Genomic DNA, 13,808 nt, shown 5'->3' with positions numbered 1-13,808 from the left:
TCTTTCGAACTAACAGGACGGTAACAATCCGGGACAAATCAGACATCTGCTAACGGCCCGAATCCGGGGTTTTCGAACATTTAAAGTCCTGCTTCGGGAAAACTAGAGTCCTGGTTAAATGAGAAACGAGTCCTGTATTAATGCAACTGGCTAAAATAACCTGCATTCGTTCCGAGCAAACAACCAGAGTTCACTGGGGCAAACGCATCACGCTTAAACGTTTAGGAAAGAAAACGAGCATGTTCCTATCAAATCTCTACCTATCAAATACCTTTTCTGTTTAGGAGCCGGTTCCACTGTCCTTACTCACACAGAATACCCATTCACTTTAATGGGAGATTTTGTCTAAGGAGAGCCTGCACGATCCGATTCTGTCTTTACAGCGTACTCCCGATTGAGGTTCACATTCCAATCAAATAAACAGATAAACATAATTTTGCCTTAATTGTTTTTTATAGATTTGTGAGGCAATTAGCAACTCAGTTAAAACGGGTTTGTGAGCGTCTTCTAACAGGCTGCTGCCCGGGCATCTTTCCTGGGAGAGCCTCCTGACCCACTTAGGTGTCCCCCCTTTCACTCCTTTGGTGCATGTATTTCGATCCCCAAAACTGATTGGAATAATTTGTTCATAACTTTATTCTGGAGCGTGGCGGGGTATTTAACGTTAGCCGCAAACAAACACCAGCTCTGCAAGACAGGCGGACCTGGATGCTGCTGCGGGGAGGGGAGAGTGGAAGCGGGGATAGCGGGAGGTGGGCGGAGGGGGGGGGTCTTTTCTGTCCTTGGCGGGTTCAGCTCTTTTAAGATGTTTGGAGTAAATTAGGGGAATGTGGAGTTCTGGGGCCAATGGCAGCGCGAGGCTGGGCGCTAGGACGCTGATTGGCTGGGCGGAGGTTCTTAGCCCTGCGCGTCGCCCCTAGTTCATGTCTACTGAACTGAGTCCAGCTGGCGCCAGGGCTGACATAGGATGCTTTGGGGATGTTACAAAAAAGGCCAGAATAAGTGGAGCTTGCCATCTGAGTAAGAACCTCCATCCAATCCTCCTCTTCCTTCTCTCTCTCTCACTCACTCTCTTCTGCATTCGCATCCTCCAAACAACCATCCATCACCACCCCTCTCCCACCCTCTAAACTTACAACCCCAGAAAGAAACTCTGCAAACATTTGGAATTAGATTCACTCCACTTGGAAGGACTTTGTGTAAGTATGTTGGGGGGGGGGGAGAAGAGCTGGGTTTATTCAATTGCCTCTGAGTTGCTGCTGCTTTTTCTTCTTCTCCTTCTCTGAACATTCCTTTCACTTTTCCTTTTCCCCTTTTGCTTTTGTGTCAGTTCGAGCTGGTATAAGTAGATGACATGAGACCTCCTGGCTTTACTTTCCCCCCCCCCCCCCCCAAGGCAGCTGGAAAAACTCTTATTGACGTTTGTAGAAAAGAGGAAACCTTTTTTAAAAAAGCTCTTGAAAACAGATGCTGTTTATTTGGGGGGCGGGGGGAGGTGAACCCAGGGTAAGAACTTGTGGGGGCGACGGAGCACAAAGTGAGACTTTTTTTTAGGGGGGGCACAAAGAGGGACTTCTCCTACCCCCGTTTAGCTGCATGTTGGGAATTGCGGAATTAGATCAAACCAGATGGAAAATGCAGAGGGTGACGCGCCTCCCTTGAATAGCCATGTAAAGTACTAACCACTCCTTTCCTCTTACAGGTGGTGTCCCGGGCGTGTCGCAGGGAGCCTCTCGCCGCAGCTTTCCAGCTAAGAGAGAGGGACACGTTGGCTTTCCCCCCCCGCCCCCACCCGTCCTGAGACAAACACGAGCCACCTGCCGTTTGTATCATTTTGGTTTTAGAACCGACCCATCACCAATCCGTGCCGGCTGGGGGTGGGCTGGGGGATTCAGCGCCGGCATGGAAGTCGCCACCGACCAGCCTCGCTGGATGGCTCACCACGCCGTGCTGAACGGGCAGCACCCGGAGACGCACCATCCAGGACTGGCTCATAACTACATGGAACCGGCGCAGCTCCTACCTCCGGATGAAGTCGATGTCTTCTTCAATCACCTGGACTCCCAGGGCAACCCCTACTATGCCAACTCGGCCCATGCCAGGGCCAGGGTGTCCTACAGCCAAGCTCACGGTAAATCTGCACCGGTCTCTCCCCCCCTCCCCCGCAGTTTACTTTCTCCCCGGGTCCTCTGTGGGCTTGTGCCGGGCGGGGAGTGATTAGAGACCAGGTTTGTCTGGGGGCTCCTTCAGTATCACTGGAAAGGGAGAGCCGAGAAAAGAGGCTCGAAAGGGAAGCCCGGGTGGACTTTAACCCTAGACATAACCGATGGGGGGGGGGGGAGGAGGAAGGGGAAATAGACTGAGAGGGTGGGTGGGTGGGTGGGTGCGCGCATACAGACCAAAGAAACTTCCTAGTCCCGAGACACGGGCACTTCCCGGATATGAAATACAAACTAATTCAAATCACGGGTAGATTTTATTTTGGGGGGACCGGGGTATTAGTAGCAGCTGAGAAAGTGCTCCCCAAGCCTGCAGAGCCAGTGGGTTTTTTCTTTTTTGCGGGGGAGGGGCTGCTCCCCCCGACACTGTGCTTTGGTCGCTCCCCAGGCCGTGGCTGCTGCTTTCTTTGCTGTTAAATCCAAGGGGCAAGTGGGTTGGGAGCCTTTCGGGATTTGCAGGGTGTTGCTGGCGCCTGGATAGGGAGAGGAGAGGCGGGCATGGGGAGCCTGCGTTGTCCCCCTGTCTCGTCAGGGCACGTCTGCTGTGAACCATTCACCCCAGCCACAGCGCTGCTCCGTTGGCTTGGGGATGGTGGGTGTCCTTGTGCGGGCGCTGGATCTCCCTCCCCGGCGATCTGGCTCTGGCTCTGGGCGCGTCCCACGCGGAGAGCACCGGAGCTGAACGGCGAGCCGCCGCTGGACACTTCCCCGGCCCCCTCTGCGCAGGGCAGGCCTTCTGCCCGCGCCCCCCAGCGCCCTGCAGGGCCCGTCTTCCTCGCCGGGCTGGCCTGTGTGATAGTGAAAACTCCCCTCTCCCCACAGCCCGTCTGACTGGGAGTCAAATGTGCCGGCCTCACCTGATCCACAGCCCCGGGATCCCCTGGCTGGACAGCGGCAAAGCGGCGCTCTCGGCAGCCCATCACCACAACCCGTGGACCGTGAATCCCTTCACCAAAGGGCCCCTGCACCCTTCCGCCGCTGGAGCCCCCGGGGCCATCTCCGTGTACCCGGGCAGCAGCACCTCCAGCACGGCCTCGGTCTCCTCGCTCACCCCGGCCTCGCACTCCGGCTCCCACCTTTTCGGCTTCCCACCCACCCCTCCCAAGGAGGTGTCCCCGGACCCCAACTCCACCAGCGCAGCCTCGCCCTCCTCCTCCTCGGCCGGGGCCAGGCAGGAGGAGAAGGAGACCATCAAGTACCAAGTGTCTTTGTCGGACGGGATGAAGATGGAGAGTGCCAGCCCGCTGAGGACCAGCTTAACCTCCATGGGGGCCCAGCCCTCCACCCACCACCCCATCCCCACCTACCCCTCCTATGTGCCGGCTGCTCATGAGTACAGCAGCAGCCTCTTCCACCCGGGCAGTTTCCTCGGCGGCCCAGCCTCCAGCTTCACCCCCAAGCAGAGGAGCAAAGCTAGATCCTGCTCAGGTAAGCCCTGCCACTCCTTGATCTCTGCGGCGCCTGTGCGGTGTTTGCCTGGGGGGTTGGTTGATGTCGCGGGCAGTAGGGGGGTGTTGTAGGTCAGGTTTGTGTATGTGTGTTTTTGAGGAAGGCTGGAATGCGTGTTACATGATTCTAGTTTGGAAAAAAACCCCAAGAGGACAGCTTTTTACATGCACTCCGACGAGGAGGTTAGGGTGGATTTACTTTGTTGGCACCGAGATACATCTTAATCTCATCCCCCTGGATTTTTTAAACACGCTGTTGTTGGGGCAGCTCTGAAAAATGGACCTAGCTTTTCTGTGATTAACTGCTGGTAGAGCAAGCAGCCTCCTTAAAGGTCTAGTCGACTGGCTCTCTGCTCTGCATCAGTCTCATGGCAGGGCCTAAGGGACACAGTAATCCTTACAAGAAAAAAAACTGGCAGATCTAAATTATGCAAATACCGGTTTATACGGCAAAATCTCACACAGAAAAAGAAAGACAGTGGCTGGTTCTAGTCACTGGAAATTCTGGGCCAGATCCTGCACTCTTTACTTCGGTGAAACTCCCATTGACTCCATGAGGGGAATTTACTTCTGTTTCCTTGCAATAAATTTGCACCTTCATTAATAAGAGAAAAGGCCAGTCGTGCGCTTTTAGCATTGAGCACACATCCACAATTGAAATTACCAAGCCAGTTGCTTAAAACTGAAGAGGGCTTGATTTCTTTCAGATCACACAAGGAGCAAAAGTTCAATAGTTTACACACCAGTACTGAGGACCAAAGATACCTAGTAAACGCCAACTTAAACCAACTCAATAAAAACTAGAAAATGCGATCGGACATGATTGTTCTCTGCCTCAGACCCATCCCTGTTTGCTAAAAACGGATCGCAGAGCTTCACTCCAGTTTCACTCCCTCTTCACTCCAGTTTTCCCTAAAAGTGTCTTCTGAAGCCAGCTCGTTCAGTGTTGGCTCAAGTTTTGATCTCACTTTCAAGTGTCCCCAGCTGAATATCTAGACGAATTAAGTCAACTGTATGTTGTTCTATTCACCTAAATCATCTTCCCCGTTTGTCTTCCCATCGGTGGAACAAAATAAAAGTATATATTTGGGATAGCGTTTTAAAGCCACCTTTAAACAAAACTAAATATGTGTACACACACACACCTCTATTTGCTATTTTGAAAGCGGCCATTAATTAAGAAACCTGATCTCTTTTAGGAATTTTGCAACAAAAAGATCAGACATTTTACAATATCAGCTCTATTTCAAATTGCTCTTTTAAGGGATTTTTTTCTCCAGTGTTTGAAATGCGGCTGCTGTTTTCTTTTTTTTAAACCGTGAAAAGAAAATTTAAAATAGAGTTGCCCCCCTCCCCCCGACTGCTTTTAGAAACAGCTCGAAGAGTCACTGCAGAGAAATGGATCCTTAATGGCCTTTTTTGGATCCCTTAGTTCTCGAGGATTTGTATTAGATGGGGGAAGTGAGTGATCTTGATTTTTTGTTTTGTTTTGTTTTGATGGGAGCCCCCGCGCATGAAACTGGGGAAAGTTCGTGACCACTCACTGTTTTTGTAGGGAAACTAAGACTCACGACACGACGACTCCTGCAGCTTCCTGCCCTAGGAGGGACAAAAGCTAGGAACGCAGAACTCCCCTCATTTTTCACTGCAGACTGTGTTGTTTAAAAGCCACCCACTCCCTAGATGGAAGGAGACACAAGCCCTGCTGAACGCCACAAGGCCTGCTCCAGTTACTAGCAAAAATAGTTTCCTCTGCAGTTAAATACTGTACAATTTGCATAAACTGTGTTAAGAGAATTTCCTATATTAAGCAGACCAGCCCTCAAACCATCGGGGTAGTGAACTTTAAGCAAATAGCTTTCTGAGGCCAAAACAAAAAGCAACAACAACAAAAAAGGCAGCAAATATCTAAGGGATTATATCTGGTATTCTAGTTGGAGATACAAGATGGGTGAGCTAATATCTTGAATTGGATTTTGGGTATTTTTAAATGCTAGTTGGGCCACTGTAGAATCAGGCCTGTGTTGCCACTCAGCAAAAATTAAAGTATTAAAACAAATGAGGAAAGAGTAGGAGTCAGATAAACCTCTCCACCAAATCAAAATTTTCCACTTAAAAAGTAAAGTACAGAAAAAAACCTGTTTTTATAAGTTCCAGAGTGCTTGCTTAGATACAATTTTTTCAAGTGTTGCATTTCAACCAGTTTTGCTAAATTAAAATAAAAATAATGATTGAACCATTTAGATGCTGTATCCACTTCCAAGCTGCCCTGCTTTATTTTAGGATATTGCAGCACTTGCAGCAAAGTGTCTTTTGGCCCAGATACCCCTTTTCCTTCAAAATTTTCGCTTTGTGTGTGTGTGGCGGGATATATGTGATCTAGCCATAGAGGTGCAATAGATATGGCAGGGGAATGGTGCACATTACATGGTAAGGGAGCTCTTGTTGTTACCGAAATGATACAAGTGCCATTTGACACAACAAGAGTGTCCCTCTTTCTCACCTTGCAGAGAGAGCAACTGGTTTTTGATCACAACATAGAGTGCTAGTTTGTATTAGAGACACTAAGGAGAGCCTTGCCACATGTACTGTAAATAATCAATGCTGTCTAATTATGCTTGAATAATGCACTGTTTTGACTTCTGGAAAATGCCTAAAGGACAATGCAAAAAGCTTTTGTGAATTTGTTTTTGAAGAAAGAAATCCGGTTTCTTCGTGTTTCCATTTAGAAGGCAGAGAGTGTGTGAACTGTGGAGCTACTGCCACCCCTCTCTGGAGAAGAGACGGCACTGGGCATTACCTGTGTAACGCCTGCGGGCTCTACCACAAAATGAACGGTCAAAATCGACCACTCATTAAACCTAAACGAAGACTGGTAGGTGTCTGTCTCTGCTGGGTTTGGGGATAAATTATACAAAGGGACCACACGCAGACCCACCCATGGTGTGTCTCACTCATCTCCTGTGCTTCAGACCCCGCATGGATGCTAGATGTTGTATTGTACATGAGACTCATGTCACTCAGAGGTCACGGCATAGCCTAAGGACAGATTGCAGGGACTCCACCCATAGCAGCTACATGCCAAGGTATAGAATGTAAGTAGGCTAGCAATCTCGATTATATTCCTACACTCTGTTCCTATTGGAAGATATGGGGCATGATGTGTAGCTGTCTTTCTCCTTATGAACACACACTTTGATCCTTAGACGACAGCTTTCATTTGATTTCTCATTTATTTGGCCTCGTGGGGCAGTTCAGAAGTGAAAGGGTTACAAGCGTGACTGGACTCCAACATGTACTAAAAAAAAAAAAATCCCAGCCCAAAAAACAAAACAAAAAAATCAAATGAGTCAAACCCACTGCTCCCTACTTAATAATTATTTGTATAAAGGCCATGAAGTAATTTTCACTCTTCTATTCCATGACAATATTAATATTGGTTCCCTCCTCAGACAATCCCCTAATGTGTTTTTTTTAACCCTATTATTTTTCCATGGAGTCACCTATACTTTGTATTTTCATTTGAGTGATTAAAAAAAAATGTCCTTTCTAAGCTCCTGGTAGTAGTTTCCTATCCGGATATCTGTACGTTAAAGATAAGGAAACTTTGTGTATCTGTTTCCTGACTCTAAAAGCTTTAGAGAGTTTCTATAGGCAAGGCATGCCAGTCATGCTTGCTGTTTTGAAATTTCTAATACACTTTACTCTACAAATAATGTGTAAAATGCTAAGAATAATAAATATATATATTTTGGAGCCATGTGATTTATAGTCCCTAAATCTCTTGGCCATTTTGGGGACATTTTACTGGCCTGGGAGGAGGGAAGGAGAGTTGGTTTTAATGATATAATGCTGGGATGGGATAAAGAGGATTTCTGTAGTGAGCCAGAATTTCAACTATGCAAGCTTCTTAATGACTTGCTTTCCTTCTAAAGTGACTGACACATACAGAAAAATGTTAAGACAACAGTGTAACATTATCTGAAGTGCTTGCCAGACTGAATGGGACAGGCCACAGAGCTAAGCAGCATAGTTTAGTATCAATAAGCCATTTCAAATATGCAAACATAGCTCTTCACCTTCGAGTGGGCTGGGAAATTGCCCGACTTAGCTCACTGAAAGGAGTTTTGGGGAGCTAGATTTTTTTCAGTTGTGTTTTTGTTAAATGTTATATTTCCCCTGTGATTCACTCCATTTGTTGGGACTAGAAGAAGACTGTCTTCATTTACGGGTTTATTAATATTAGTTTTTTTATTGCATGTCAAAATGACATTGTCAAGGCTTGAAGGCCTAAAGTTAGTTGTGTTTTGGTTTGCTTACATGTGCATGCACTAGGGGGTACAAACTGCCTCAGCTCTGGCTTTTGGCTTTGTTCTTGCAAGCTGGCAGGGGGACTGAAATAAATAAATCTCCATGGCCTGATTCTAGTCTCACTTTACTGAATACTCCTCTGCCTTCAGTGGAGTTACTTCTGATTTACACCAGCATGTACTATAAATAAGAGCAAGATCAGGGCCATAATCTTCAGAGCAGGGCCAATCTATGGTTTGATATTTAGCCAACTCTCCAGCAGAGCAGATGGGCAGAGGAAAATGCATTACGAGGTGCATAAAGCCCTGATCACAGAGAAAACCCAATGTTCTAGGATGTTATGTTGTAGATTCTCCCAGAAGCTCAATGCCTTGAGAGGAGCATTGCTGGGGTGCAGGAAGGGATGGGCAGTAGCTTGTCCCTAGGATTTTTGTAGCCAACTGTAAAAATCCTTAGGGAGCAGGGCCCCCAGAAAATTAGCACAATGTAGGTGTTTTATAAATAAATATTTAATTCTCAGAATTCTCTGGGTTGTACAAAATGGAATGTATTCTAAACATTTCCTAGAGCATCTTTGAACCTTCCTAATAAGGATGTCGCCCCAAAATACGGGGTGCATTTTGTCTATTCCTAACATCTTCTGAAATGCCACCCTTGTCCAAGGATGTGTTATTGTAGGGTCTCTCACTCAAGTGCTTATACTGAAATCCACTGGTCTTTTGCATACGTTTACATTTTTCCTATCTTGCTGTTCTCATTTGGGAAGGCTGAAAGGTTCCCTCTGCCCCGCCACGGGTCAGCAGAGCAATCTGATTAAAAGCATCAGAGTTTAAGAGAGGATATTTTTGGGGCTTATCAGCCTAGAAAATGAATAGGGATAGAGGCAGTAGCAGGGGCAGCACAATCATTGCTGAAAGGCATGAGACTAGGTTTGCTAAATATTTAACAAAAGTTGGAGCTGGTTTTGTTTTCTCTTTCACTTGTAAATGGAAACTGACATTTTAGTGATGGCTATGATAAATACGGCACCAATCTAAGTAATGTAGCTGGTTTTCCTTGCTGGTCACCTTTACAGGGACACGATCAGTTTAAAAATCATCGTCTAAACATCCTCCTTTCTTGTATTGTGCTATAAACACTGTTGGTGCTTAACAAATTCGTAATAAGAATATTTTAAAAATCAAAGTGATCTTGAATTTATGTGTAGCATTACCAGGGAAAGCTTTTAAAAACAAATGTATTTCCCCCACTCGCCTCTGCCCCTTATTAGTGCTGTTTAGCTTTTGCATTATTTTTGTCTTGGACAAGGAAAATAGACTACTCAGCTTCACTGTCTGGTTTTCATGCAGTAGCCAAATGTTCCAATATTTGGGTGGCTGTTACGATGGGGGACCATTTGGGATAGCTCAGTGGTTTGAGCATTGGCCTGCTAAACCCAGGGTTGTGAGTTCAATCCTTGAGAGGGCCATTTAGGGATCAGGGAAAAAATTGGGGATTGGTCCTGCTTTGAGTGGGGGGTTGGACTAGATTGACCTCCTGAGGTCCCTTCCAACCCTGATATTCTATGATTCTATGAAATACAAACAAGCAAAACCCGAAGGGGGGGGGGGGAAATCAAACCAACACTTCTCTGACCTTTCTGTTTTGTAAACAGATTTGGGATTAGTTACAAATCCTACATATTGGACCTAAATTGACCTTTAAAACGGGCTTGTTCCAAGTATACACAATAATTTTCCCTCTCTTTTGGTTAGTCAGCGGCTAGGAGAGCAGGGACCTGTTGTGCCAACTGCCAGACAACCACCACCACCTTATGGCGACGTAATGCAAACGGAGACCCAGTTTGTAATGCCTGTGGACTTTACTATAAATTGCACAATGTGAGTATTTGCTTGTCTTGTGTGTCTCTGCTTGCTTAGCTGGGATTGATGCTTTAACTGGATGGCATGCACTGGCCTTTTATTGGTTTCAGGTTTTTTTTCCTCCCTCCCAGGTTCCCCTGGGGACTCAGAGCCATTCTTTGTTGGCATAGTGATGCTAAGTTCACTGACATTACAATGTATTAGCTTGGCTTCTAAAAGCTTGGGCAAATCAGGCAAAATAGAGTTACAACACTAGTTTTAACTAAGCATGTTGTTTGCGCTTTCTCTCTCCAGCAATGCAGAGGCCATTTGAAATGGATTCTGTGCAAAGGTTAATCCCAGGGGGAGGTATCCTCTGTGCAGAATTGTCAAGTTTTTTGTTTGTTTGTTTTTAATAGTAAAGATTGTATTTTTTTAAAAAAAGAATGACTTTGGAGCAGGAATCATTCAACACATTAGAACATTATTTAAAATGTAAGTAACTGAGGTTGCAGCTTTCCTAGGAAGAGACCACTCCCATTTTAGAAGTGAGTTCAGGTCAGTGTGTGCTGCCTTGTTTGATCTCTTCTATTAGGAAATGAATGGGGGGCAAAGGGTAAGCATAAGGGAAGGATGGCCATCAGCTGCCAAATTCAGTCCAACTTGTTTTCATGTCTGGGGTTTGTGTGTGTGGCTTCATTAAATAAATCAATATAAACAAGAGAGAAACACCATTTTGTTTGGCCAGAAAAAGTTCTCTGTCCAGGAAAACACACGGGGGCTGTCCAAATATTTTCCTTTTTGCACAATAAGGTCATTTTGTCTGCATGAGCCTGATTTTCTCATTTCTTGCAGGTGAACAGGCCATTGACCATGAAGAAGGAGGGAATTCAGACCAGGAATAGGAAAATGTCCAACAAATCAAAGAAAAGCAAGAAAGGCTCTGAGTGTTTTGAGGAACTGTCCAAGTGCATGCAGGAGAAATCCTCTCCATTCAGCGCCGCTGCCCTCGCCAGTCACATGGCACCAATGGGGCATTTGCCACCTTTTAGCCACTCTGGACACATCCTACCAACACCTACTCCCATTCACCCATCTTCCAGCATCTCATTTGGACATCCACATCCATCCAGCATGGTTACAGCCATGGGATAGAACCTGAGTATCAAGAGACCCACACAGAGATTAAGAACACGGGGCTCTGTCTAAGATGACACTGAGTAAGGAAAGATTCTGCCAAGAGGAGAACATAGGGAAGGAAAAAGGGGACCTTGCGCCAATGTGGTTGAACTCTTAGGGTTGGACTAAAACCCTGCAATGATGAGTCTGCTGCAGAAATGCTTAATGGTGCCTGTTATGCACTTTGCCCCTCAGGTATAAGGAAAATGAAGAACTCACTTGTTTGATACCTGCTGGCCCAGCAGAAAGCAAAGGTGGCAGAAGCAGCAGAAGATGGATGCTGGAACTGGCTCTCCTTTCTCTGTTATTACTGTGAATATTGTAAAGAGATAGCAGCCTCCAAAGGCGGAGCAGGCTGGCTGGTAGCCACCCATACTGGATTTCTATGGTGGACTTTGTCTGGGGGAGAAGGGGTGGGAAACCAGGACAACTTTATAAAAACTTAATTTTTAAAAGGAAATCAGACACAGAAAGTCATCATTTATTTTGCTCTTGTTTTCCAAAAAGAGCCTCAAACCTTCTGACTTGCATGATTTTGTGCCTTTTTTGGGGGGTGGGGCGTCAACCCTGCTAGAATAAACACAGCTTTATAATGGGGGGGAGGGAAGTGTGCGCTAACCAGCCACCCCTTGATTGTCTTCATCAACATTACATACAAAAAGATCTGTTAGGGAAGGGATGAGAGAGAGGGGAAAACAAAGCAAAAATGTACCTGGAATATGGGAATGTAATGGGCCCAAGATGTGGATTATTTTGACGTAATGCCTGCATTCTTTTTCTTAACATGAAAGATTTTATTTAAAAAAAAAATGCTATTCCACAAACAGCGAAATAGGACAAATCACTAAAAAAAATACACTGTAGGGAACAACTCTGTGCCAGGTGGAAGTAGCTAGAGGAGGTCTTATTCATCTGTCCCATCTAACTTCTAGGAGTCTATCAGCAACCAGGGCAAGGCAGAAAAAATCCCATTCAAACCCTTTGGAGGCTAAAGCGTTTTGTTCTGCCTTGTGGGCAGCTGTTGCTTAAGAAACAGACTAGCTGCTTTGGTAAACTCACCGTAGTTTGGCTACCACATCCATGCAAAGCCAGAGTGTGTGCTGTCTGTAGGCATCCAGGCTACGGCACAGTTCACATCTGGGAGTGAGGAAGGGCAGAAAGTGGATTAAGATCACTGGACAAGAGAAAGAGAGAGAGACAATCAGTTTCAGCTTCACATACCCTTCAAATCCAAGAGGAGGCAACAGCTGAGGCGTTGAGGGACGGTAACGTTCCAAGGGGGACAACTATTTCCCATAGCACATTTTATATCTAAAAAAAAAAACAAATAAAAAATGAGTCTCCCATTATTAAACCATATTGTACGTAAACAACTGAAAACAGCTATTGCCAATGTGAAGTGTATTCTATTGATTGTTGTGACCTGATGACTCTCATGAAAACAAGCTCCAGTATAACATATGATGTACATATTTAGCTATACTTCTGATGAAAATGCCCCAGTGAGCAGAGGGGTTTGATAATGTAAACTGCGTAAGCTTAATTCTGTGACAAGCTTTTTCTTTTTCTTTCTTTCTCCATTTTTTTTGATCAAGCCAATTGTATCTTACTGCAAAAGTTCTGCTTAAAAACGAACCCACATAAAAATGGATGTACATTTTTTTCCTAAATAGGTAATTGAGATATTTGATAATGAAGTAAGGACCAAGCAGCCATGGAAATCCTGCTTTCCTCCTTTTTCTGGTCTGTGTAAGGTGCACTTTGTAAAAGTGGAAATAAATGAATGGGGCGGGGGAGGAGGGAATTGGTTGGGAGATGCTGTAAGAATTTTTAATTTACTGAGTCAAAATTTGGTCTTTTTACTTTTTACCTGTTACTATGGTACAGTTGTACATTATTTGTACCCAGCTCAAATTTCTGCAGGATTTGGGGGGTGATGGGTGGGGGGAAAAGGAGTGGGTTACTGATACAGTTGACAAAGTGCAATATATTGTCAGTCACTGCAGCGTAGACAACGGCAGTCAAGATTTAAATTATTTTGTACTTGTATCAGCATAAAAGTTCTGCAGTATTTTCTGTTTTTATTCTTAATTTTTTATTTTGCTTATTTTTGGATTAGTGAATTAAGTTATTGTTAATTATGTACAACATGTTTATATATTGTCTGTAAAAAGTGTATGCTTTCCTCATATTCCTTCAAGGTGAATACTGCTAAAAATAATAAAATACCTTTTTTGTGAAAGCAGTTGTGCCCTGTTTCATGCAATCAAGTTGGGGTGTGTGTGTGTGTGTGTGTGTGTGTGTGTAGGGCTAAAATATTACAAGGGTGATTATGACCAGTGGAATGATTAGTTTAAAATTTGTGAGGCTAGATTATCAATATGTTTTAAAAGCTAATGGGTTTAGAGAAATAAAAACAAACTTTTGAATATTCACATATCAGGGAGCATTCTCAGGGTTGTATGTTATCATAAGGAGTTCAATGTATTATAGACTCTAAACCAGTTTAGCACAACACCAGTGTTTCTAACAACAAACTGATTTTTAAAGTTTAAAATAATAAATCCTTTTAAAAGTGAAATTGATGCTGAAGAAGGGCAGCATTTTGCTTCAAGAATATCCAGTGGTTTGGTTTGGTTCTTTTGCTATTGACTTAAATGGGAGCAAAAGCGGGGCCTAAGTTTGATAGCCCTAGATACTGAAGTTCTGTGTCCCTAGAACAGGCAACAGAGGGGGACGCTTCCCTGAGATACTGCTCTGCCCCGGTGCCTCACCCCTGCCCTAGGGCTGCAGGACCCCACTAGGGATGG

The 13,808-nt window shown here is 45.0% G+C and overlaps 1 protein-coding gene across 2 annotated transcripts; it reads left to right on the top strand.

Moving 5' to 3' along the window:
- The first annotated feature begins 1,137 nt into the window (after positions 1–1,137).
- Positions 1,138–13,215, top strand: GATA2 (GATA binding protein 2). Of its 2 annotated transcripts, none has more exons than XM_077821412.1 (6): positions 1,138–1,199; positions 1,703–2,131; positions 3,042–3,647; positions 6,397–6,542; positions 9,733–9,858; positions 10,675–13,215. In XM_077821412.1, exons 2-6 carry the CDS (start codon positions 1,903–1,905, stop codon positions 10,972–10,974), a joined length of 1,407 nt encoding a protein of 468 aa, XP_077677538.1. In that variant the 5' UTR covers positions 1,138–1,199; positions 1,703–1,902; the 3' UTR covers positions 10,975–13,215. The 2 variants fall into 2 exon arrangements, with proteins under 2 accessions (XP_077677538.1, XP_077677537.1); XM_077821411.1 differs by having other exon boundaries at positions 6,364–6,542.
- The last annotated feature ends 593 nt before the right edge of the window (positions 13,216–13,808 follow it).

Source organism: Eretmochelys imbricata, chromosome 7 (assembly GCF_965152235.1).
Source record: "Eretmochelys imbricata isolate rEreImb1 chromosome 7, rEreImb1.hap1, whole genome shotgun sequence".
Taxonomy (NCBI): domain Eukaryota; kingdom Metazoa; phylum Chordata; order Testudines; family Cheloniidae; genus Eretmochelys; species Eretmochelys imbricata.
Note: the sequence above shows the minus strand (reverse complement) of the source record. Positions and strands in the feature narration are given on the sequence as shown.

Excerpts from the sequence above, each read along its gene's own strand:
- GATA2 (XM_077821411.1), top strand. The coding sequence starts at position 1,903 with ATGGAAGTCGCCACCGACCAGCCTCGCTGGATGGCTCACCACGCCGTG. Across the intron at positions 3,648-6,363 it reads CAAAGCTAGATCCTGCTCAG|AAAGAAATCCGGTTTCTTCG; the intron begins GTAAGCCCTGCC and ends TTGTTTTTGAAG. Across the intron at positions 9,859-10,674 it reads TTTACTATAAATTGCACAAT|GTGAACAGGCCATTGACCAT; the intron begins GTGAGTATTTGC and ends CATTTCTTGCAG.